At 51.9% G+C, this 16,228-nt stretch overlaps 1 protein-coding gene across 2 annotated transcripts in view; it reads right to left on the bottom strand.

Moving 5' to 3' along the window:
- Positions 1 to 2,464: 2,464 nt before the first annotated feature.
- The window catches only part of Igdcc3 (immunoglobulin superfamily DCC subclass member 3), a 42,154-nt gene continuing 28,390 nt past the window's right edge, over positions 2,465 to 16,228 (bottom strand). The window contains exons 3-14 of one of the 2 annotated variants that reach the window (XM_057768702.1): positions 9,975 to 10,119; positions 9,526 to 9,656; positions 9,086 to 9,223; positions 7,663 to 7,821; positions 6,544 to 6,709; positions 6,039 to 6,286; positions 5,685 to 5,849; positions 5,267 to 5,458; positions 5,054 to 5,158; positions 4,230 to 4,368; positions 3,919 to 4,123; positions 2,465 to 2,614 (exon numbers count right to left, since the gene is read on the bottom strand). In XM_057768702.1, the coding sequence (XP_057624685.1) occupies positions 2,465 to 2,614; positions 3,919 to 4,123; positions 4,230 to 4,368; positions 5,054 to 5,158; positions 5,267 to 5,458; positions 5,685 to 5,849; positions 6,039 to 6,286; positions 6,544 to 6,709; positions 7,663 to 7,821; positions 9,086 to 9,223; positions 9,526 to 9,656; positions 9,975 to 10,119 (1,943 nt within the window). The remainder of the gene's footprint in view (positions 2,615 to 3,918; positions 4,124 to 4,229; positions 4,369 to 5,053; positions 5,159 to 5,266; positions 5,459 to 5,684; positions 5,850 to 6,038; positions 6,287 to 6,543; positions 6,710 to 7,662; positions 7,822 to 9,085; positions 9,224 to 9,525; positions 9,657 to 9,974; positions 10,120 to 16,228) is intronic. The other variant, XM_057768703.1, reaches the window with a different exon arrangement.

Here is a 16,228-nt window from a genome sequence, read left to right as displayed (position 1 = left end):
TGAACTCAGGACCTTTGGAAGAGCAGGCAATGCTCTTAACCACTGAGCCATCTCTCCAGCCCCGTACTATTGTTTCTAACCTGGCCCTAGAGACACAATAGGACAGCTACATTGTTTATTAAAGCAAGTCGTGAAGGCTGGTCATACTTAGGGAAATAGATTACAACGATGGGAAAAGGGTAAGCTGAGTGAAGCTGAGTAGAACAGAGATGGCTGCCCAAACAGCTCCTAAGCAGATTAGAGGCCATGTTAAAACACACTATAGGGCACCAGGCAGTCAGAATGGGTTTAAGCCCTGGCTATTACTGTCTTCTACCTTGAGACGTTAGATGGGGCGGTTGGTGGGAGAGGAGGGGCACCAACGTAAATGAGGACCCTGCACTTATCTTCCTGCCCCCCCTCCCGAGTGCTGGGATTACAGTCACACACTACCAGCTTGGCTTATGTAGTGCGGGGAGGTAACCCAGGGCCCTATGCTTCCCCGCCTTCCTGAGTTATGATCCTGACAATGGGAATGATCACTAGTACAGCTACGTCACAAGGCCATGAGTAGACATGTGACCTGCCCACAGAGTGCCCACTTGTGGGTGCCTCACACAGTTCTGAAGGTATCGTTGCCAATATCCCAGACCCTGATCCTATGAGGGCCTTTTCCCCAAAATGCGCCCCCATCCCCCTGCCCTCTCTAGCCCAGAATCTGACCCAGTATCAAAAACCTCAAAAGTCACTTTGGCAACAGTATCTTTATTCAGTTAAAATGGACAGACTGTGACAAACCCAGCCAGGCCAAGGAGGCGGCCAGTCCTGTCTCCCCACAGCCCCTCTGACCAAAGGAGAATCGGACAGAGGGTACTGCCTCAGAGTGGGAGGAGCCCTGGAGTCCACCTACCATTTGGGAGGAGGGACAAACTGCCCTTCCCAAGTTTACTTGGACAAGACTCTAGTTTTCTAATAAAACGCCACGAATTCTACCTTTATCAGCTAATGATCTAAAGTTCAGGGTGGGCAGTCCCTAGAGGATTTGGGGTCAGGGACTTTATGTTCTAACCTCATTTTTAAGGAATACATTTATCCCCCCTTTTTTTTCTTTAAAAAAAGTTTTCCTTCTGCTATTTAAAAAAATGTTTCTGAGTGTAACCAAAAATAGGTATTTCTTTCTTTCTTCTTTTTCTTCTTTTTAACCTAAGTAGCTCAAAAAACAACACAACAGAAAAGAGAAATAAAACGTAAACACACCTCATACAAAAATAACTCCTGGCCACCCCTGCGGACTGCGTAGGTCAGGTTACCTGGGTCCTGTAATACAGAAAGCTGGGGTGCCTCTGTTGGGGTGTACCCACTCCAAGTAATGCAGTACATTCTAGGGACTGGGCCCCGTGTCTGGGCGACAGGGGACAGCCTCCAGGTTATGTCCTACCTTCCCCAGTCCCAGGCAGGGAGGGATCAGAGGGATCCCAATGGCCAGTGGGTTGTCTGAGAAGATCAGAGCAGGGGTGGACAGACACGGGGGATGGAGGACAGGTTTGGTACTCCGGGAGGTGACCAGTTTGGGACAACAATTCATACTTCAAGGAACAACCTCCCTCCTGTTTTGGCCTGTTTCACATTTTTCTCTCTGGCCAATTTCATCTCTATTTCTGTAAACCCCATGGTTACTTAGCCACAGACTCCTCTGTTGGGGCAGAGGTAGGCAAGGCTGGGGGAGAGGGAGGCTTAGGAGGGCCCAGTGACAACACAGGCCCACACCAAGGGCCTTGAGGCTTGAGGTAGACGGTTTCTTTCACACTTAGAATTGGGATAGTGTTTTTTTTTGTTTTGTTTTTTTCTTTCTTTTTTTCTTATTTTTTCTCCTTTTTCTTTTACTCTCAGGGCAAGAATATGGGGTGGGAGGGGTACCCAAAAGGGGGCTTGAGGTAGGAGTGCATTCGGGCTCTGTGGGGCAGGGGGCTGAGGCTACTGCCCCTCTACTCCCAAGGACATTCATTCCGGCTGAGGTAGGTGCTGAGAGTCAAAACAGCTAAAATCCATCCTGAGAAAACAAGATTGGTACAGGGCGAGGGCATCAGGGGCCAAGCCGCAGCAGGGACACATTGTTTGGAGCACAATTCACTTTCTCTATCTCTTCTTTCTCTCTCTTTTTTGACTTTCAAATTTTGATTTTTAAAGGAAAACTTTGTTCCATTAGGACTCTCGTGGGCAGCAGGCATTGGTGAGGGGACATTAGCTCTAGCAGGGGAGATGCCTCCCTGTAGGACCCACTGGCTCCTGTGGTTTGAGAACCCTGCCCTTCAGTTAAACTAGAAGCACTGGCGAGCTCCTAGAACCACTCAAGTCCCACGGAGCAGGAAAAACCTCGCCTTCAACCTGAGAATGGGGCACTGCCCCTCCGGAACACATCAAACACTGGCTCACAAGGAAGCCGGGACTGCTGGAGGCTGGGCGTCCTGTCCTTCACCGAGGAGGCCTACATCCTGGGGTTCTGGGGTTCTGGGGCAGGCCCAGGCCCTGCAAAGGGGGGCTTGGCCTCTGCTGTCCTTCCTGGCACAGGGCTGAAGCCTTGAAGCTGCACCACGGAGAGCTGGGTCTCCCCACACGGAGCAGGGGCTGCAGGATCCTGAGGAAGGAAGGTTGGATATGGACGACAGTATCAGAGCTAGAGGCAAGGATCGGTCCCAATACCACCCCAGGGTGTGGGGCCAGCGGTTGTGTCTAAACTTTTCATATTGCAGCACATTGTCCATTGTCATCAAAATGATCATGCTGAAGACTATTCAGCCAAGTCACATAAAAAAAATATATAGCCGGGCGGTGGTGGCGCACGCCTTTAATCCCAGCACTTGGGAGGCAGAGGTAGGCGGATCTCTGTGAGTTCGAGACCAGCCTGGTCTACAAGAGCTAGTTCCAGGACAGGCTCCAAAGCCACAGAGAAACCCTATCTCGAAAAACCAAAAAAAAAAAAAAAAAAAAAAAAAAATATATATATATATAGATAGATAGATAGATAGATAGATAGATAGATAGATAGATAGATCCTTTCTTTCCGACTGGGCAGTGGTGGCGCATGCCTTTATTCCCAGAAGTCGGGAGGCGGAAGTAGGTAGATCTCTGTGAGTCTGGTTCTGGGCTGCACAAAGAAACCCTGTCTTGGAAATATAAAAAGCAAAAAACCTCAAAATCCTTTCTCTTTTTTCTTTGAGACAAAGTCTCACTCTGTAGTCCTGGATGGCCTAGAACTAGCGCTTGTAGACCAGGATAGTCTAGAACTCACAGATCCACCTGCCTCCTGAGTTCTGGGATTAAAGATGTGAACCACCAAGCTTATAATCATAATTTTTAAAAAAAGAGAGAGAGAGAGAGTATCATGTAGCTCAGGTTGGCTCCCTATATAGCCAAGGCTAATCCTGAAATTCTGATTCTCATGTCTTCACCTCCTGAGTATTGCTGGGATGACAGGTATACACCACCATATCCAGTTCATCCTGCTGTTTGGTTTTTTTTTTATTGTTTGTTTGTTTGTTTTTTGTCTTTTCAAGACAGGTTTTCTCTGCATAACCCTGGCTGTCCTGGAACTCACTCTGAAGACCAGGCTGGCTTCTAACTCACAGAGATCTACCTGCCTCTGCCTCCTGAGTGCTGGGATTAAAGGTGTGTGCTGCCAGGCCCAGCCAGTTCATCCTGTTTTAAGTAAATTTTTGATTTTAATTTAGGCCACATTCATAGCTGTTCGTGCCAAATGCAGAAGCGTGTGGACTGCAGGCTGCAGGGCGGGTGTGCCTGGCCATCCCTAGGCTTCCCGGACCGACTCAGGACCCAAGGGGCAGCCCTGACCAGGAATTAGGTGCCCCAGGAAGAGATGAAGCAAGGGGCGGCATGGGGGAGCCAGAGACTGAGGGAGGTGGGTGGGGCACAGGCACTCACAGTGGGCCTGGAGCCTGGCTGCCCAGCTGGTCCAGCTGTGGGGAACAACTGCTCCAACTCCTTGGCATCCATATGCTTCTCATCTCGGCCGAGCTGGCCCCCCTCTCCTCGGCTCACTCCATTCAGGGACAGGATACCAGGGTCCCTCTGACTCCGGGGACCCTGAGGGGAGAGCTGGTTTTCCACATCCTTACATAGGAGGACCCTAAGAGATGAGGCAAGTGTTAGGGGGGTACCATTAAGGACAGAGGCTGAGGTCCCAGCTCCGACTCCGTCCCCTGTGGCAGTTCCTCCCCAGACTCAGGACCCACCTGCCCCTCTGGCCAAACAGGAGGAAGAGGATACAGAAGACAATGCAGGTGACTCCGATGTGGATGCCGATGACAATGCCTGTGGTGGATGTATGGTTGGTGACATCTTCTTTCCAGCAGTCACAGGGGGGACTCAAGGCTAGAGGGCAGGTTGGGGCTGGCCTGAAGCAAGACTCCCCAGCCTTCTTCCTCTGCTTGACCCCTTTAACCTTTCCTTCGGGGCCCCAGCTCAATCTTTCAGCTCTTTCTCTAAGCTCTAAGCACCGGGTTCTGTGTCAGATATCAAGTCTTGTGCTGTTTATTTTGAGACGGGTTTCACGTAGCCCAGGCTGACCTCAAACTTGTTTTGTAGCTGAGGATGGCCTTGAACTTCTCATCCTCCAGCTTCTACCTCCTGAGTGCTGTGATTACAGATGCTATGCCTGGTTTCTATGGAACTGGGGATGGAACCCAGGGCTTTGGAGCTGCTAGGCAAGCACTCATCAACTGAGCTGTGTTCCCAGCCAGGACCAGCTGTACCTTGTTTTGTTTTTATAGACTGTTTCATCCTTGCCATAGTTTTACAAAGTAGGAACCATTAACCCTGTTTCATAATGGGAAATAAAATAAAATAAATGAATAAATAAATAAAATAATGCTTGAAAGAAGTTAAGCAACTCGCCCAAGGTCACGCACGCAGCTGCAAAGCTGCACAGTTAAGCTTTATGCTTCCAAGCCGTGTGCATGAGGGCTGCAAACAACGGCCTCCCCCTACCTAGCCATTTTGTCTCCCATTTCCCCCCTTCAGGTCAGGCTGCAGCCCCTGTCCTATCCTTAGCCCTCACCTGTCCTCTCAGAGGCTCCCTTTAAAGACACGAAGCGGACGGTGGCGTTCCCGTCTCCATGCTGGTTGTAGGCGAGGAGTTTCACCTCATACACGGTGCTGGGGTCTGCAGGAAGCAGGGCTACTCAGCAACTTCCCCTTCTGGAAGGGGAGGGACACCACCCCGGGCACCCACTGTCATGCCTTGCCCAGCCCCTCACCCTTCACGTCTCACCAAGCTGGCTGAGGTTGTAAGAGGAGACGGTCCCAGGGAGCAAGATGGGGCCGGTGAAGGAGGCTGCGCTGACTGGACGGTAAAACAGCTTGAAGCCCCCATTGTGTTGGACCAGCCGTGGCCAAGGCTTCCACAGCAGTTGCAGAGAGGAACTGCCCAGCAACCGCACCGATAGCGGGGGCGGGAGGGGGGCTAGAGGGCCAAGATGAGAGCAGTCATTGGGAGCTCTAGTCCTCCCCCCCCCCCCTCATCCGTGACCTATAATCCAAGAACCTGACAGCCTTCTCTTAACCTGAGGCACAGGGCATGGCCTAACTCAGGCAGCGCCTTTCCCTGAATTAGAAAAGGCTGCCCCATACTCCCCAACTCCCCCCCCCCCAGCCTGAGCATCTAGCCTTTCGCATCCCATTCTCCTTACCTTCCCCCAGGGTGCTGGCCAGGGTGGGGACAGAGGCTAAACTGGCCCCCCTTGGTGTGTAGGCCTTGATGTAGAAGCTGTAGGCCGTGGAGGGCTCGAGATCTCTGACCAGATGCTGGAAGGTGCTCTTGCTAACAGCTTCCTGATACTCCAGCTTGGGTGAGTCTGGGAGGCAAAAGGGAGCCCCGGGGAGTGTTAAGGGATGGGAAGGCTTCTTGGAAGTTTTGGTGAAATGAGGTGGTCAGGGAGTTGGGCGTGGAAGAAAAGGAGGGTGTTGGGTCAGGATATGTGTGGTTCAGAGGGTTAGCTGCAGCTAGGGTGGGTGACAGAGCTCTCCTGATGGTCACTACGCACCAGCAGCCTTCCTGATGTGCAAAACATAGCCGATGATCTCCTTGGTGTGGGCTAGAGGCTCACTCCAAGATACTTGAACCTCGGTGGAGGACACAGAGACAGCGCGAACATTGCGTGGGGGGCCTGGCAACCCCTCAGCCCACAGCACGGTCAGCCTGGCGCTGGCTTGGGATGAACCAGCAATGTTCTCAGCCACACATTGGTAGATGGCCTCGTCTTCAGGACCAACTCCAGAGATGCTCAGTGTGCTGCAGGAGAGAGAGAGAGCCTCAGAGGTCGGCCACATCGCCCACCTGAGAGATGGAGAGACTGAGTCCCTGCTTGTCTGAGCAAGACTTATCGGCACAAGGGTGGCAGGCCCAAGACATGAGCCCCATGTCCCAGAATCCCAGCACTCTCCCCTGGCTAGAGAGAGGTACAAGCTTATATTTGGACCACTGACTTCAGACACCATTTCTTTCCATTACAGTACCCCAACACAGCACATGTGCGTACACACACACACCTGTTGTTGTTCTTGAGCCTGACGTGGCCTCCCGGCCCCAGCACTTGTCCATTCTTCAACCATGTGACATGAGGGGGTGGTTCACCTTGAGCTTGGCAGGTGAACATGGCCGTGGTTCCAGCCGGCCTGGAGATGGACTGGGGATGCTGGACAAACTCTGCTGGGGCTGAGTGGGCACAGAGAAGCATGGGGTCAAAGGGGTCATGTAGAGAGGTACAGGGACAGCCACGAATGGAGGGGTGAGGAGGAAGGGTTAATGGATCAGAGAAGAAGCCAAGAATGGCTCCCTTTCTTCTTCCTTCACCCCAGCATCTAGGAATAGGATTCCATCTTAAGGACTATTTTAAAAAAAAAAAAAAACCTGACATCTGTATCCGAAAGCAATCAAGCTGAGCTCCCTGCTCAGGAAATTGTTAAGTAAATAAATGTGCTAATAGGCTGGCTGCACCTCCAAGGCTGTAATGACAGGAGATGGATGAGCCCCCCTTCACCACCCAATCCCACTTCCCTCCAATCCCCAGCCTCAAGCCTCCATTAACACCCAAGAATGGAATACTCCATCACTTTCACACGGACAGATTAACAGCACATAGCAAGCTAAACAAACGGCATTTAAGTTCCTGATTCCCCACTTCCCATCTCTATTCCCATGCCACGGAGGAGAGACAGCCAGGGAGAAGCCCTGGAAATGGAGGCTGGCTGCGGGGACCCCACATCCCGAGAGAGAGGGAGACGGCAGGCACACTGGAGCGCACAGCAGGCAGGTGTGAGCGTGGAAGAGCCACATGCGTGAATGAAACAGCTCCACGGGAAGGGACACATGTGAGCCAGGGGAACGACCTGGTGATATCAGAAAGTGACAGTGCTTCCCAGGGTGAAGGGGTGGCACCAACATGTGCAGGGCACATAGGTTGTAAGTCAGAGAATGCCACGCCCCTCTGACGCTAGGACTCGTGTTCTGGGGAAGACCTGTGTCTTTGACCTGGCCAGAGACGTATGAGGGGTGAGGGGCAGGGCTCGGGGGAGGCTAAGCAGCTGCAGTAATAGAAAGTACTGATCTCTGGCACAGACCAGAGGTGCTGAGGGGTCATGGGAAGCAGGGGTTTGGCTGCTCTGTACCTTGAACCACCAGCCGGCCCTGGGCTGTCCTCCTCACCCGAGTGCCAGGCCTGTTGGCCGCACAGACATAGACACCTGAGTGCTGGACGGTCACATCCGAGATGATGAGGTTTCCCGTGCCCAGCACCTGGATGCCCTCCACCCCAATGGGGCGACCATCTGCAATGGAAGTGGAGAGGAATGAGCGGCGACGGGGGTGTGGAGATGGGAAAGATGAGAACATTCCAGAAGCCTTACCCCTTTACTAGTCTTCCAGAAAGCCCCCACCTATGGCTTTGGCACCGTCCTTCACAGAAGTTCGGGAGTGGCAGAGAAATGCATGGCGCTTGAGTGCAGCAGCAGGGGCCAGCGTCCTGATTCTAGCACGATTGCTGGCTGCTTTTGCTGTTATTGTTTGCTTGGTTTTTACCCAGCCTCTCACCGCACAGCCTAGGGTGACATCCTCCTGCTTCAGCACCTACGCACTTCTAGTCCCTTCTCCTTGAGTCCATAGAGGACTTGAATTTGATCGGCAGTTGTAAACTCCATGGCTGAATATCCATTCTAGTCCAGGCTGCCAAGGCACAGACAGGGCCCTGAACATAAAGGCTCTGAGAAGTCCCTTAGTAAAGAGCCTTGGTTAACTTTGTTTCCCACACTTGTTAGGCCCCTGAGCCATTCTTTCTCTCCTGCTAGGCCATACTTCGGGAAATGACGGAGCAGATGGCTCCTGGAGTGCCTAGTGGCTCCTGATGGTAGCCTTCTCTTTCCAGTTTCTCCCTGGGACCCAGGCCCTCCCCCCACCCCAGGGATCAGATTAGCACAGCCAGAACACAAGGAGACAGCTCCCCATTCAGGCCCTGAAGTGGTGAAATCTACTCCATTATCCCACAGGGCCCCTCCTTCCCCCATCACTCAGCTGCTAGTGTGGCATAGTCTCCTTGTGCATGCGGCCCCACCCCACCCCTCTGGAGGCTCCTTCCCCCAGTGACCTTTCGGCTTAGACTAGTGGCCCATCTGCACCCTTTCACTGCTTTCTTCTGTCGCCTGCGAGCTCTGGCTGGGAGCAGGCAAGCCTGGGAATGGGATGCTTGCTAAGGCTTAGGATTGCATAGCTGGGGGTGTGGCCAGGGCATGGAGGGTGGGGTGGGAGGGACTGGGTGCTAAGGGCTGCAGAGCTCTGGGGCTGGAGAGACACTGAGAGAGAACTGTCTCTACTCGGTAACCCGGGGAACTAAGCCAGCTCCGCAGGGAGAGAGAGAATGCAGGAGGAGCAGGCTGACCTCCAGAGAAGCTCGGCCCCTCCCCAGGCCACGGGGGAGGAGACTGACCCTTGTGGAGAACAAACACAATGTAAAGTCCCCCAGAGCTGGGTGATGAGACCTTGAACCAGCCCTCCCAGGGGGTAGGCTGGCCAGAGAGCTGGGCTATGGATGAGGCTCACCCAGGCGGCTCCAGGACACAATGGGGCGCGGGTTGCCCGTGGCGACACACTCGAGCACCGCAGTCTGGTGCACTGTCAGGGTGAGGTTCTCAGGCCCCACCAGGATGGTGGGCTCCTTGTAGACCCCGGAGCCTGAGCCTGGGGGGAGAAGACCACATTTCCTTAATTCAGTGGGAAGCTTTTCCACTTCCTCACTCCCACTCATGACCCTGGAGACACACACACCAGCCCCCAAACAGGTTCTGAAGACAAGAAGATGTTGGGGAACTTCGGGGTCCTGACAACCATCCTTCCCCCTGCCCCCCAGCAAGGCCTCCAGCATTGGAAGAACCCAGGGATCACTGGGAAGAGGAGAGGGCTAGAGACCAGCCTCGGCTGCCCACTGGGTGTGTCTGTGAGTAGACCAACTTGGGTGACAGAACTGGGCCGAAGGAGCTCACCTGATACAGTAAGCCTGGCCCCGTGGCTGACCCGCACACTGGCAATGTTTGAGGCCACACAGTGGAAGACACCGCTGTCTTCAGCCCGAAGTCCTGTTATCTGCAAGACCCCCTTGGGCAGTAATGTGTACCTGTTAGGGGAGGGCACAGTTGACAACCAGCATGACCTCAAGCCATGGGGACATAAACCGAGATGTGGGCACTAACCCAGCCATACTGCTGTGATCACAGACACTCACTGGGACCCTCCTGGGTGGATACACCCTCCTAACCTTCTTGAGCCTAGAATCTGGGTTCAGTAAGCCATGAGGACCCCCAATGTTGACTGCAGCTTGAATAAAGAACACTGCCCCAGGTTGTAGGCACTGTAGCACACACGAGGCTGCCACAGTCTCCATCTGGATTCAGTACCTCCGTCAGCCTCTCTGTCCTCCCCACCAGAGGCTCACCTCTCATCGTCCGTGTCAACGGGGACTCTGTTCTTCTCCCATGTGATAAGGGGCTTGGGAAGCCCATGGATTTGGCACTGGAAGCGGGCTACACCACCCTCCTCACCCATGGTGGCCTGGGGGTGCACGTGGAAGTCTGACATGGCTGGGGAAACAGAAGAGGGGGGGACAGATAAGGTGCACTGTGGAGGTGCAGAGGAAGTGATGAGGGGTCACCCACTGAGGTGCATTCTGTTTGAGGCAGGACAGTAGCTTAAGAGACATACCAGCCCTCCCCTCAGCCCTCTCTACCATGGGTAGGCACACTCTGATCCCAGAGATGACATAATGTTTAAGAGACCTAGAGAGGAGACACTTGAGACAAGACATTGTTGTATGCAAAGTTCACAACTGAGAACCATGCAATCTAGTTACCAAAAAAGGCAGGAAGAAAAAATTCATAATGTTTTAAATACATTTACAACATTGTGCTGGACTGGATTTATGGCCTCCCTTGGCTTGTAGGGTGAACATGTCTGGAAGGCCAACTCCAGAATGATGAAGCTTGCTGGGCAGTGGTGCACGCCTTTAATCCCAACACTTGGGAGGCAGAGGCAGGCGGATCTCTGTGAGTTTGAGGCCAGCCTGGTCTACAGAGCGAATTCCAGAACAACCTGCTACACAGAGAAACCCTGTCTCAAAAAGAAAACAAACAAACAAACAAACAAACAAACAAAACCAGAACAGAGAGATAAAACTCTAAGGAGGTAAGTGTGGGCTGGAGGCTTCCCCGGGAGGAAAGGGTCTCCTGGACCTCATTCGTGAAAGGCACTTCTCCCAGACTGCTGTTACCTGAGCCGTATGTGCCACATTCTACAGAACTGCAAACTGAGGCCCAGAGAGTGAACCGGTTCACCACTGTCACCTTGTAGGGACATTGTCAATAGTAGCTTGGCCAGCCTCTTCCCTACTAGGGCCCAGTGGCTTTCTATCCTTTCCTTCCTAGTCCTCTCCTCCCACATACCGTTCTGTAGTTTCCACAAGCGCCCCAAGAGGGTAGTGTATCCATGCAAGGTGACAGGCCTCTCAGAAGACTGTCAAACCTACCAATCTACATTTCAATGTGTCATAAATATTCAAGGACCCCCTCCCCACCTTTTGGGGATCAGACTCACACTTAAACTCTGATCTACAGAGGGGGCCATGGTGCCCCCTTGTACCCCCAGCTGGTTAAGTGTTCCTCCCACCCTGGCTCAGGCCCCATACTGCAAACCTGGGGAAAGGCCCCTCCCATACAAGCTCCCAGCTTCAGCACCCGGACTGAGATTTCATTAAAATCCACTTTGCTTCAAGTGCAGGAAGGCGGTACACCATCTGTCCAAGCTGCGGCCCCTCCCCTCTGGCACTCCATCAATTGGGGCAGTGGCTCCCTCCCTCCCAAAAGGAGCCCCCTCCCAGCAGCAGGGACCCTGGAGCTTGTTGCTGGCTGTCCCTGCTCTAGGCTCCCTGGCATGCCTGGACAGCCCTCCTCATGGCTCCAACGTCCTCTCTCAGGCTCCCTCAATCCACAGTCCTGCTCTGGACTCCATGGCCGCTCAGCAGCTTGCAAGGATGAAGACAAGCCTTTGTGCCTTCCTTCAGAGTCTCTAGGGGCTGGCTCCTTTGTGACCATTCTCCATCTCATTTGCATGTGGTTCATTAAATATAAACATGCATAAAAATCCCCTGCCCAGCCTCCTCCTCTCTGATGGCCTCCTGGGAGTGTGGTGGATGGGTGTGCACAGCTTCTTGTACATGTGTTCCGGGTTGAGTGTTTGCTGGGAAGCCTGGCTCTGTCTCCTGTATCTGACCTGACAGTCTCCGTCTGGACAACAGTAGGGGTTTGATCTGCCAGCTACTGTGGCTGGTATGTGTTTCTGGTGTTGTGCTGGTGATCAATCACAAGTGTCTCCCTGTGGGTAAAGCTCTTGTGGACAGGACTTTGGAGCCTGGCTTTGAGAGGGAAGGACAAGCGGTCCAGCTGGGGCCCCCATCAGTCTGGATGAGAGGATCCCCAAGGAGCATCCAGAGGTCAGCCTGCCCTGCCTCAGGCCAAAGGCTGTCCTTGGCCAAAGGCCTGTAGGTCAACCCAGGGGCTCAGGAGTGGAGGTTGAAAACTCTCTAGGGTCCTGTCTAGCCCAACCTCCAGGGCTGGAGCTATACCTTGGGGGTGGGGGAATGAGTACCCAGGCTCCAGAGTTGCTATCTTTCTCCCTCACCCAGACCCTACCTAAATAGGAGCTGGTGTCCTCTTCTCTAGCTGGAGAGGAGCTGTATCCCTAGGCCCCCATCCCTACAGATGCTTCCTCATTACTGAATCAAGTCTTTTGTGCCTTTAGGCCCCAGGCTGGACTCCCTGGAGGTCCTATAACTGGTCTGAGGAGAGACAGAAGAAGCTGCTGCTACTCAGGTCTGGGTGCTGGGATGGCAGAGTCTGGTCTTTATGGGCCAGGCCTCCCTCAAACGCCCAACCATAGAAGGACACTATCAGCACAGTGAGGCTGAGTATGAAGATGCTGGGAAGGATGCCAGTGCTGGAAGTGGGTGGCAAGGAACCAGTCCTCACCCCAGTAGAGTCACTGGACCCCTAGAGGTTCCCTGGGGCCCTCCTAGCCCTCACTGCCTTCATTGGAGGGGACCTGGTGGACCCTGTGTGTTGTCTTACTGGCACACTTATTCTGAAGGGTTGCTTTGCTTGTACAAAAATGCTTGAAAACCCATTTTGAAGTGAATCCTTTTGTCTTGTAAAAGGGGTACTGAAACCCAGGCTTTCGGCAGGGGTGTCCTTACTACCCAAGCCAGTTTTTCTCTCTCTCCAAGGCCAGGAACCCCTGCAGCAGACTGTACATTAAACCAGGCTCCTCTGCCTTTCTTCCTCTTCCTCTTATTCTTCTTCTTCCTCTTCCTCTTAAAGATATTATTTTGGCTGGGTGGTGGTGGTCCATGCCTTTAATTCCAGCACTCGGGGGCAGAGGCAACTGGATCTCTGTGACTTTGAGGCCAGTCTGGTCTACAGAGGGAGTTCCAGAACAGCCATGGGCTACAAAGTGAGAGCCTGTCTCGAGAAAACAAACAAAATATATAACATTTATTTATTCTTATTTTATGTGTATGGATATTTTGCCTGCATCTATGTATGCCTGTTCCTCAAATAGACCAGAAGAGGGGGTCAGATCCCCTGGAACTGGAGTTATAGATGATTGTAAGCTGCTGTGTGGGTGCTGGGAAGTGAACCTGGGTCCTCTGGAAGAGCATCCAGTGCTCTCAACTGGACCATCTCTCTAGCCTGGTCAGCTTCAGCTTCACCCAGGGAGTCCAGCGGGCAGGGGATTTTTATGCATGTTTATATTTAATGAACCACATGCAAATGAGATGGAGAATGGTCACAAAGGAGCCAGCCCCTAGAGACTCTGGAGGAAGTTTACGCACCATACATGGAGGGGTAGGTGCTCTCAGGACCCTCGGATTCTGCACTAAACTCTACCAGTCTCCAGGTCAGAGAGCTTACCCAGCTTAGCTGGAGTCCCAGAACCTTCAAGGCACTCATGGCTCTCAAACAGGCTTTGGGTTCCTCTTGTATCGGGGTAGAACATATTTGGTTCATAAGTCTTATGTGTTGTTTGTTTGTTGTGGGATGCTTGTACACGGTGTGAAGATACATTGCTGTGATTGGTTTTTTTTTTTTTTTTTTTTTTTTTGGTTTTTTTCGAGACAGGGTTTCTCTGTGGCTTTGGAGCCTGTCCTGGAACTAGCTCTTGTAGACCAGGCTGGTCTCGAACTCATAGAGATTCACCTGCCTCTGCCTCCCAAGTGCTGGGATTAAAGGCGTGCGCCACCACCGCCCGGCTGTGATTGGTTTAATAAAGAGCTGAATGGCCAATAGCCAGGCAGGAGGTATAGGCAGGACTTCTGGGCAGAGAGAGAGGAAGTAGGAGATGAATCTAGACCTGCAAGGGATGACAGTAGACAGGAGAAGAAATAGGAAGGGCAAGATGGAAGAGAGATAATGCCACATGACATAAAGTAGATTAATTAAATGGGTTAATTAAGTAACAAGAGCTAGATAGGAACAAGTCTAAGCTATAGGCTGAGTTTTCATAATTAATAAAAAGTCTCCATGTCATTATTTGGAAGCTGGTTGGAGGGACAGAGAAAGACTTATTACATACAAACAGGCTTTTAGGCTCCACTAGTGTCAGGGTAGAGCATATGTGGTTCACAAGTCGTGTGTGTGTGTGTGTGTGTATATGTTGTTTGTTTGTTCTGTTCTGTTCTTTTTCTTTTTTTAAGACAAAGTTTTGCTATGTAGCCCAGGTCGACCTCAAATTCCACGTAATCTCCCTTCTGAGGTCTCCCAGGTGTTAGCATGAGCTACTACACCCCCACAGAAACCTGTTCTTAGCCAGGTGTGGTAGCATACATCTGTAGTCCAGGAGGTGGAGGCAGGGTGATCATGAATTCAAGAACAGCTTGAGCTACACAGTGGGATTCTTTTTTAGTTTTTATTATTATTATGCATACAATGTGCTGTTGGCATGTATGCCTACATGACAGAAGAGGGCACCAGATCTCATTACAGATGGTTGTGAGCCACCATGTGGTTGCTGGGAATTGAACTCAGCACCTCTGGAAGAGCAGCCAGTGCTCTTAACCTCTGAGTCATCTCTCCAGCCCCCCGACAGTGGGATTCTGAATCAAAAATGAAAATAAGGTCATCACAGAGGCCACAGTGTGGTTGACGACTGTGACCTGCATTACCCAGTGCTATGGTCCTGGCAGTTGATGCGTCCACTTCTGCACTTCTCGGTCCTCTGAGGACAGTTCTGGGTTCTTCCCTTCGCTGGGTGACAGAAGAGGTAAGGAAGTAGGTGGGAGCCTGCCAGGTGTGAGGGCCAAAAGGAAGCAACAGGGAAAAGGAGATAGCAAGCACCCTATCCCTATGCACTTGTGAAAGGCTCTTCCTGCTCCCCTGTGACCCATTCACCATGGATACAGCAGGTTATGGCTGAGGCAAGAGGGGCTGAAAGTAAGGCCAGCAATCCTAGGTTGGAAGAGAATAAAAATGGCAGGAAATGGTCCTGGACACCCCTATAAATCACCCAGAGGGACGAGATCTCCTGAGAACCAGATCTACAGCAGCTCTGAGAGGGGAACTTATTACCTGGTCCAGGGCCTTTGCAGAGGTCAGGCCTGGATTTGATTAGCCAGGCTCCAGAGGGACATGGGGGCAGTGAAAGGTTAAGGCAGAGCACTGGGAATGAAGCTCAAGTCTCCCACCTTTGGCTGCAGCCACATTACTATCTGATGTGTGATGATAAAAAAGAGCTAGGGACATATTTGGAAAACTTAGACTTTGCCAGAGTTCGTAGCTGGGGGTGGAGGGAGGTTTCTGAGAGCTCACTGCCCCGTTCTCATGCACTCATTCAAGAGGGGATCACTGTGAAGACTGATCCAAAGATCCTGAGGGCTAAACACACACGCACACGCACACACATACGTATACACGTGTGCACACAAACACACACACACACACACACACCATCTCCCTACCCATCTATCACTGTCAAGGATTAGGGCACACATCTGGAAACCCAGTTCCTCCTCAGGTAACATTTTGCTTACACCAAGCACATGCCTGCACCCTAGACACAGCTACCCATTGCTTCAAACTTGCCCCTAGAACTTCATTCTTCAGTAAGTCATGTCTGGAAACCCATGAAGCATCAGTTCCAGAGCCCTCTGCAGATAGCACACACCCATGCTCATGTTCCTTACATAAAATAGTGCACACATTATTTGCATATATATATATATATATATATATATATATATATATATATATATATATATATAGTTCAAGGGTAGCCTGGTCTACAAAGTGAGTTTCAGGATGGTCAGGGCTACACAGAGAAACCCTGTCTCAAAAAACAAACAAACAAACAAACTGTAAATTCTGTTCCTTGACTTACTGCCACTTTTCAAATGTTCCACAGCCACAGGTTGGCCGCTGGCTAGCGGGAAGCCATCACACACAGCCACAGGTTGGCCGCTGGCTAGTGGGAAGCCATCACACACAGCCACAGGTTGGCCGCTGGCTAGTGGGCAGCCATCACAAAGTTCTATCGCTAGTGCTCATCTCAAGGCTTCAGAGCCCTAACTGCTTCTCTATTTCCCTTTCTCACTGCTGTGCAGTCAAAAAGGACCCCTGCTCTCCGTCTTCACTCCTGTCCTGCCCC

The sequence above is a fragment of the Chionomys nivalis genome, chromosome 4 (genome assembly GCF_950005125.1).
Source record: "Chionomys nivalis chromosome 4, mChiNiv1.1, whole genome shotgun sequence".
Taxonomy (NCBI): domain Eukaryota; kingdom Metazoa; phylum Chordata; class Mammalia; order Rodentia; family Cricetidae; genus Chionomys; species Chionomys nivalis.
The sequence above is the reverse complement of the archived record's forward strand: the minus strand, read 5'-3'. Positions and strand labels throughout refer to the sequence as shown.